This window comes from Mesocricetus auratus, unplaced genomic scaffold, assembly GCF_017639785.1.
Source record: "Mesocricetus auratus isolate SY011 unplaced genomic scaffold, BCM_Maur_2.0 contig_13250_pilon_obj, whole genome shotgun sequence".
Taxonomy (NCBI): domain Eukaryota; kingdom Metazoa; phylum Chordata; class Mammalia; order Rodentia; family Cricetidae; genus Mesocricetus; species Mesocricetus auratus.
Window position 1 is genome coordinate 1 of NW_024435373.1, and position 9,545 is coordinate 9,545.

The 9,545-nt window shown below is 39.3% G+C and overlaps 1 gene segment (V, D, J or C); it reads left to right on the forward strand.

Moving 5' to 3' along the window:
• The first annotated feature begins 1,160 nt into the window (after positions 1-1,160).
• On the forward strand, positions 1,161-1,884 carry LOC121138720. The segment is given in 2 exon segments: positions 1,161-1,302; positions 1,463-1,884. Coding segments are annotated over 2 exon segments (474 nt in total).
• Positions 1,885-9,545: the final 7,661 nt, after the last annotated feature.

Here is a 9,545-nt window from a genome sequence, read left to right on the forward strand (position 1 = left end):
GGCTTTTGACACAAAGCAATGTGTGTAAGGGAGGAAAGGAAATGCAGTAAGATTTGACTCAGTACCCAGTGAATGTAGAAGGAGGCAGAGCACAGGAAAGTGGTCTGTTACAAGGCTAGGGATGGTACCAGGAGAACTGAAAGTGAAGACAGAAATGACAGTGAATCTGGCCTATCTTCTTCCCAGGCCTGGGTGCACACTAGGTTTTCAGAAAGACAGTGTTTATAGGTAGTCTCAGTTGATGTAAGGAAAGGAAATGGACAGAAATTGGGTTGGTTGGGGTCTGAGAGGATCCATGAGAAGGAAGAAAACTGAATTTATTCCAAGATTTTACATGTTCTCCAGGGAATTCTCCACTGCTTTTCTATAAGTAATCCAGTCTATCAATAACTGTATGTTGTGAGAGTAAACCAAATTCATATTACCATCCTTTATACCAAATGATGCCTGATAACTTTCCTAAAATTAGCTATTTGGTTTTGTGATTCCAGGAAGACTTTTCTGAAAAGTAACCTGCAAGCACAAGAATATCAGAACTGTATTGTCTGTAAGAACTCACTGAAACAGAAATTTTAAAAAATTGTTCTTTTACAGCTAAAAAAACTCTATGAAAGAACTGAACTTTTTAGCCTTTTTCTGGGTTCCATAATTCTCAAGGACAAATATTGACTTAAGTATCTGTCTCCATGAAAAAGGAGAGTTGTTTGTTGGATGATCTTAGCATTCTGTTATATGGGAGTGGGTTAACAAACACAATTCTAGATGAAGAAATGTTACACACGCACTTACATATAAACACATCACATATATCCACAAGAAAACACCATGTATATATGTTTATATATAAGACACTATACATATGCTAGGTTTGATTAAAAAACTAGAAACAGCCTCATTAGTCTGTACAAATATCATGCTTGGTCTGTCAGTGTTAGAACTCAATGAGATGAATATTGCTGTTTTACCTGTCTGAGTCCCTCACAGGTAGAGAACACTTAAACAGAGGCCTCACTGGTTAAGGATGCAACCACAAGGTGGCAGTAGACCTCAGCTGCTGGGGAGAATGCAGAGGATTCTCTTATTTGTATGCTGGTTGTGCAGGCACTGGGCAGAAACAGCTTTTTTCTCAGTAGCTAAGTGGATGAGTCAAGTGGTTGGATTGTTACTGAGATAGCACAATACCCTGGAAGCTGTAGGTGACCTGGTAGCCATCACGATCTACTCTGCATCTTAACTTAATTGGAAGAACAATGAAGACAATTGTTCCCACATTATTTCTGTTTCTATGGCTGCAGCTGTATGGTGAGTTAAGATTTTAGGATCACAGAATATTCAGTGGGCATTTGAGACATCCATGAGGAACTCTGTTTTATTCAGGTTTTCCCTAGTGACTCTAGAATAAGAGAATCCTGGAAAGTGATGACCTGATTATATTTCCCTTTCTTTCCATCTCTTTGTACAGAAGTGAGCATAGGAGAGCAGGTGGAGCAGCGTCCTTCCATCCTGACAGTCCAGGAGGGAGCCAGCGCTGTCATCAACTGCACTTACACAGACAGTGCCTCATCCTACTTCCTTTGGTATAAGCAAGGACCTGGAGAGCATCCTAAGCTCATTATTGACATTCGATCAACTATGGAGAGAAAGCAGGACCAAAGACTGATAGTTTTACAGGACAAGAAAGCCAAACACTTCTCCCTGCACATCACAGACACCCAGCCTGGGGACTCTGCCATGTACTTCTGTGCTGCAAGTGCACACTGCTCCCCAGGCACCTGCAGTCTGTCCTCAAACCTGACAAAGGGCCTGGAGCCCCATGCACATCCTGTGTCACAGACCTTCCTGTGCAACATTTGTCAGCTGTTAGTTGTGAAAAGTCAACTATAGTGTAGACATTAAATACACAGAAAAGAAAGTTAGCTTCAAATCACTTAAAATAATTTATGATAGTTTCTCCTTTATTTTGTAAAAATGTATTTAAAATTAAAATACAATTTCATGATTCTCTTTTATCTGTCCTCCCTTCAGCTCCTTCTATGTCCCTTTCCTCATTCCCTCTCAAATTCATAGTCTCTTTTCCTTTAATTATCACTATTAGTATCATATATTTGTATAAATTATTCAACTGTGTCTGATTAGTGTTGCCTGTATTTATATAATTGGGCTGACCATTTGGTATTTGATAGGCAGTTAGGCGGATTAACCTCAGGGATGAATAATTCTCCCTGTCTTCCTTAATTATCTGTATTTCTTTGTTCAAAGAGTGATTATCAGGAACTAGACAAGGCTGTCCACTCTCTCCATATCTCTTCAATATTGTACTTGAAGTTCTAGGTAGAGCAATAAGACAACAAAAGGAGATCAAAGGGATCGAAATTGGAAAGGAAGAAGTCAAACTTTCACTATTTGCAGATGAAATAATAGTTTACAAAAGTGACCTGAAAGACTCTACCAGAGAACTACTAGAGTTGATAAACACTTTCAGAAAAGTGGCAGGATACAAGATTAACTCAAAAAAACTCAATAACTCTCCTATATACAGACGATAAATGGACTTGGAAAGGAATCAAAGAACATCACCCTTTACAATAGCCACAAAAAACATAAAATATCTTGGCGTAGCACTAACCAAACAAATAAATGACCTGTACCGCAAGAACTCTGAGTCTTAAGAAATTAAAGAATATGCCAGAAAATGGAAAGATCTTCCATGCTCTTGGATAGGTAGTATCAGCGTAGTAAAAATGGCTACCTTGCCAAATCCATCAACAGATTTAATGCAACCCCATCAAAATATCAGCACAAAACTTCGCAGATCTTGAAGGAATACTACTCAACTTCATATGGAAAAACAAAAGACACAGGATAGCCAAAACAGCCCAGTACAATAAAGGAACGCCCAAAGGTATCACCATCCCTCACTCTAAGCTCTGTTATAGAGCTATAGTCCTGAAAACAGCTTGGTATTGAAAAAAATTTGGCAGGTAAACCAATGGAGCCAAACTGAAAACCCTGATATTAACCTACACACCTACAAACATATGATTTTTGACAAAGAAGCTAAAATTATACAGATCTAAATAGAGAATTCCTTTTAAAGGAATGTAAAATGAATAAAGACACCTAAGAAAGTGCTCAACCTCCTTAGCCATTGGGGAAATGCAAATCAAAACAATGCTGAGATACTATCTTACTCCTGTAAGAATGATTCAAATCAAAAACTCCATTGACAGTTTATGCTGGAGAGGATGTGGAGAAAGGAGAACACTCCTCCACTGCTGGAAATCAGTATGGCGGATCCTCAGGAAAATGGGTATCAGTCTACCACAAGATCCAGCAATTCCACTATTAAGGATATACCTAAAAGAGGCACATTCATACAACAATGTCATCTGTTCAACTATTCATAGCAGCATTGTTTGTAATTGCCAGAACCCTGAAGCTAACTAGATGCCACACAACTAAACAATGGGTGGAGCTGGGATTGACATGTAAAACAACTTGTTTCTAATTTAAATTGAAAAAAGAAAGAAAAAATAGTTAGAAATACAACAACATCTGGACTGGGAAGATCAGGATGATAGTCCAAGCTGCAACTTTTGTTTCCTATTCCACCCAGGGTACTGTGTTCTCCTGCTCTTGAGGGTAAAGTTGATTTCCCCACATCTGATGAACATGAAAATAAACATAGCTCACTTCTTAAATGTATTTCTTAGTTAAAACAGACTGATTGTAATTATTATGGGTCACTGGTGTATGTCATGGTGATGGATTTTCCTGTAGAAAAAATGTAAAGAATGCATACATAAGCTAAGTGAACACAGATGTAATTATTGAGTTCTGTGTTGGGACAAAAATGACCCATAAGACAATTAAAGCAGTTACCAAAATGACATCTAAACAATTATATAAATGCACCTATGAACATCATAACAAGAAACTGGGAGGGCGTGTGTCTCTGCTTTGTTTAATCCTGGTATTTTATTAGTAGACTCAAGGTAAACGCTGAGAGAATCCCAGTGTAGGCAAAGGCAGGAAGTGAAGTCCGTTATGTAAAGTGAGTTCATAGAGCAAGTCAATTTTTGTTAAGAGGAAATGTTTTAAGGGCGAAGGGGAGCCTTTTTCAAAAGTTCAGGTCATTCCATATAGTTAGAAACATGTGTTTCTTCAATTGTCCTGGAATCCCGAAGTATGTTAGTATTTTTTAATCAGTGTGACTTATCCTCCAAAACCCTTAGTAACAAATGCCTAAAATTGACATTCACTAAGAAAAGAGAAAACAGGAACACTGAAGTAGCAGTGATTCTCAAGCCATTCCAAGAGTTCACTGTTTTCATGTCTTGTATCAAATATTATCACATTTAATTGTTTACTCTCTGGCCTTCAGGAGGCAAAATGTCCTAATACTACAGTATTTGCTGTTTGAACTTAAGTTTAAGACTCATTGTTCCTTTTTTTTTTTTTGGTTTTATGAGACAGAGTTTCTCTGTATTGTTTTGGAGGCTGTCCCGGAACTCGCTGATTTCTTTTCTTGGCAAGCTAAGCATGTAGAACATTGTCTAGATGCCACTAAATATGATTCTTCTCCATGCTTTATGAATGCGATACTCCTCATACTCAGGAAATTTAAATTTTCACATTTTTATACCAAAAAAAATTTGATCCCTAAAATCATACAAGAGCTTGTCTTTAAGGTGACATATCTGTTATGTTTTCTTTTTGTTTTCCTGAAGCAAGGACACATGGAGGCCCAATGACACAGATGAAAGTTACAGTGACCCTCTCAAAAGAGGACTTGCTTACTATTCACTGCAACTATTCATTTTCAGGATACCCAACCCTGTTTAGATACATGCAGTATCCCGGAGAAGGTCCACATCTCCTCTTCAGATCCTCAAAGGCCAAGGAGAAGGAAAGCAGCAGAGGTTTTGAAGCTACATAAGATAGATAATCCTCTTCCCTCCACTTTCAGAAAACCTCGGTCCAAGAGTCAAGAGTTGGCTGTGGACTACTTTGCTGTGGATGACAGTGGCAGAAACCACAGGGGTTGCTGAGCACAAACTCAATACCCAGGGACCTGGCTGATGAGCTCCTGCCAGTGGAATCACTTTGATTCCTACGTGCTGTGTGCCTCTCTGTTTCTCTGGTTGGCACACAAATCATACAAACGGCCACAGTAGAAGAACAAGAAGTAGAGTCTTCCATCCTCAACCATTGATTGGGACTAAAGCAAAATCTGATGCAAACGTGCCTCATGCAGAGCCTGGATCCCCCGTAAAGCCCTGTGACAAAGGAAGTTGTCTGCTTGTCCTAGGAGATGAAGTCTGTTCTCCACACTTTCTTCCATAGCTCTCTGATAGAGTTGGCTGTATTTTATATCTACAGGGAACAAGACATGCCCAGAGAGGGGACATCTGCATAATGTTTTCTGGAAGGATGGAGGGAGAGGTGACAGGAGAACCCAGTGTGCCCAGGCCTAGGGTTCCTATAAAGAAGGAAGGAAGATGGAGCCAGGCCTGCAGCACATGCGCAGAGAGGAAGGGACGTCAACTGTGCAGAGAGTTCTCCTTTACTGTTAGTACGATCAGGCTGGTGCTCAAACACGAGAGTGTGAGGAGCAAGGGTGGGATTTTTGAGTTCTTGGAGCAGTTACAGGGCAGCTGGCTCTCTAAAGAGCAAAGACTTAATGCCCTCTCCCATAAAATATATGCAGCATAAATAGGACACGGTCTACACTCTACTAAAATGTTCATGCAGTTTCTTTTCCTTTTAGAATGCAACGTCACATTCAGGCTGTGATACACAATATTCCACAGGATTTGTTCAGGCCTAAACTGACAACATGAGCGTTTTGTGGGGGAAGGTCCCAGCTCTATGTAGCAGCAATGCTGGTTTCTGTTTAACTTGCTGAACTTCTCAGATGAGGTCCAAGTCTTTCTGAACAGGAAACACGTTCCTCAGAAAACTTCATAAACCAGATTCTGCCATCTTCAAGTCTCAGCTCAGCTGTCACTTCTGTCAGGAAACCAAAGATTCTTGTGTAAAGATGTATGACCTTTATGCTGCCATAGTCCGGTTACTCTCCCATAGTCCTCCTGTTAGTCTATCATAGTCCCCCTGTTACTCTATCATAGTCCCCCTGTTACTCTATCATATCCTACTGTTACTCTATCATAGTCCTCCTGTTACTCTATCATAGCCCTTTCTACTCTAACATAGCCCACCACCTATTCAATTGTATCCCATCTCTATCTGTATTATAATCCTCACTTTAAAATATGATAACTCCTTTGTTTCATTGACATATTCCTCACCCATCTCTGCCAGAGTCCTTTCCTAAAACTTCCACAGTTCCCTCTTACTCTATTATACTGCCTTGCTGTATAATATCTCTCTTATGCTACTTATTCCAATATATCACTGTGGTCATCTCTCTTATGTTGAGACTCATAAAACTCATAAACTATGCAGTTCATGTGTGTGTCAGCATGTTCAATGTCTATTGTACCAATTAGAAAACAATCTAAGATGTCAATGTGTTGATTCAATTCATAGCAGCCTTATTCTTAGCATATAGATTTGTGAAAGGTCTGCTGTAATCAGTTCAGATGCCTGAGTTAGGAGACAAACAAGCAAATGTCACTTGATTCTTCTCTGTTCTTTTTCTCTTCTCCTTATTCCTACCTGAACAACTCTGACTTACTGTGTGCTCTCTGCTTGCTTGCATGTTGCACTATATAGGACTTTCTACCCTCATTCAGATCTAGTCTTTCTGTACTTGGAGCCATCTATGTCCACCCTGAGTCCTAGTCTTCACTCACATAATTCAACTCAACTTAGCAGCTGTAGACAGAAGGCCTGAATCAAACCCTAATGCAAGTAACACATGGAGAAAAGAAGGTGTAATTGTAAGATTTGAGTAAATATAAAATAATGCTAAATTCAGAAAATGATAAGGACATTTTGAGTTTTATTTCAAACCACAGCAAGATATAAATGTTCCAGGGAATGATTTCTTCTTTTATATTATATTTACTTATTTTCTTTTCCACATTAAGTATAATTACATATGTTTCCTTCTTCATTTTCCTTTTACAGACCCATGTCATGGATCTCTTTTTATTTGTCATTATTACACAAACAAACACAGACACAGATATACATACATATACATACATACATGTATACATACACACATACACATTTCTCAGTGTTTAGTGTTACTCATAGGTATATAATTTCAGGGCTCGCCATTTGGTCTTGGTAACCAATTAGGGGGTTCAATCCTGTGGAGGACTATTTCCCACTTTCAGCACTTCTCAGTGCTGTAGTTGTTTCTCTATGGGCAGGGTCTCAGGAAACTTCCTATTTCCACGTTAGCATGTCTATTGGTGTTGTACCATTCAGGTCTTATTTAGATACAGAGAACAAGTGAGGTACCAAACCCCAACTGGTATATTTAAAAGAGCAAGGAAGAGAGAGTGGAAAGGTTGAAGGAGCTAGAGGACCAGGAAAGTTGCTATGAAATTGTCTCCTAGAAATGACAGGAAACCTCACTCAGGAGATTTTTTAAAAAAATACAGTTAAAGGTTTCTGTGGTGACCAATGATCTGATAAAACCATCTTTCCATTCTCTCTCTGCTGTGACTATACGGTTCTTCCCACTAGTCATCTGGGTGTGCAGCACTAATTTCACATGAGTTCTCCCTGTTGAAGTACATCATGTGCTTCCTGTTCATGTGTGTCAACAAAGTAGTTTATATTAATGTTTATAAATAAATATGTTTTCTAACATTCATGAAAAGGCCAAACTGACCACCATTAGGAATGCTCACCCTTCAAATAGTAATTCAACGTTCCTTGTGTATATTTTGACTCACACCATAGGACCTTTTCTGCCAGGGCCCCAACCCATTGGGTTGGACTCAGTATAAGAGAGTGAGACCCCATAAAAGTATATCAACTTTCTCTCAGGAACCGTGTCTCAAGATCCCAGGCCATATGGTCTCACTCAGTAAGACTGACCCAGCTCCAATGTGGCTCTGCCCCTTTCAAATCCCTCCAATCCATTACGTTGGAGCTTCAATTCAGGATTCAGCATCAGTGAGCTATAATCTCATGTCAAAGACACAGCAAACAACCTGACTGGAGATTGAAGGTTTCATAGGAAAAAGGAATAATAATAAAATTAAAGACAGTATGTCCCATCTCCAAAAACCCAACATGATTTAGTGGTCCCCAGTGAGATGAAGTTAGATGAAAATAGAGGACCTGAATCAAAAAATAACAGTGAAGATGGTAAAAGAATTCATGAATTCCCCAAAACCTCCCTAAAAAGCTAATAGTGGACATAAATGATAACAAAGCCAACTTTGTGCACATTCTCACTTTCCTCCTCCTCCTCCTCCTCCTCCTCCTCCTCCTCCTCCTCCTCCTCTTCTCCTTTTTCTACTATTCTTCTCTCTGTCTCTCTCTGTATTGTCTCTGTGTCTCCCACCTCTTTCTCATAAAGTATGGCTTCTGTTGGAAACTACTCTTCCATGTTCATATACCGGGGATCACACCATTAAAGAAAACTAATTCTCCTCTCAGCAGTTATCAAATTCCAGTTACTTTCAGGTATGGATGGGATTCATGTCCTCCTCCCATCTTCTATACTAGAATTTTGTCTTATTGAGCTTTCACAGATCTTGTGCACACTGTCTCAATTTCTGTGAGTTCATATGCCCATCTGCCTAGTTTGTTCATAAACCACTGTTTCCTTGAAGTCGCCCACTACTTCTGGCTCTCACAATCCTTCCATGGTTCTTTCTGAGAAGAACCCCGAGTCTTAATAGAAAAGGTAGTATATGGATGTTCTATTAGGACTGAGGATTTAAACGTCTTTTATTCTCTGCACATTGATCAGTTGTAGTTCTCTATGTTAATCACCGTCTACCATAAAAATAAACTTCTCTAAATGAGGATTGTGCGTTGTACTGATTTATTGATATAACAACATGCCATACAGAGCCTTTATAAGGTTAACTCCACTGAATAGTACATTAGTGAAACCATTATAGAATTCTGTATAACGTTTCATTGCTAAAAGTTTCCTAAAAATACAAATTCCACATAACCCGGATTTACCACTCCTAGCAGTGCATCTGAAGGAATCAAACTCAGTTCACAATAAGTATATGTGCACATCATGCTGTTTGGGTACTGTTCACATTAACCAAATTGTGGAATCAGCTCCACTGTCCACCAGTGAGTGAAAAAGAGGGAAATGGGAAGTGAATATGAGTAACACATCTTATACTTGTGTATTACAATGTTACAATAAGCACAGTATTTTTTATAGTTAGTACAAGAAATAAAAAAGGGCCTGGAGATACTGTTCAGTCAGTGACATGCCTGTCTCACCAGCATGAAGAACTGTGTCCAGATACCCAGATCACAATACTATCCAGAACTTCACCCACTTGTGTAGCCCTAGCACTGGTGAGGACCTAACCAATCCAGTCTGTGGAGTCCACTGACAAGCCAGACTGTGATGCTGAGCTCTA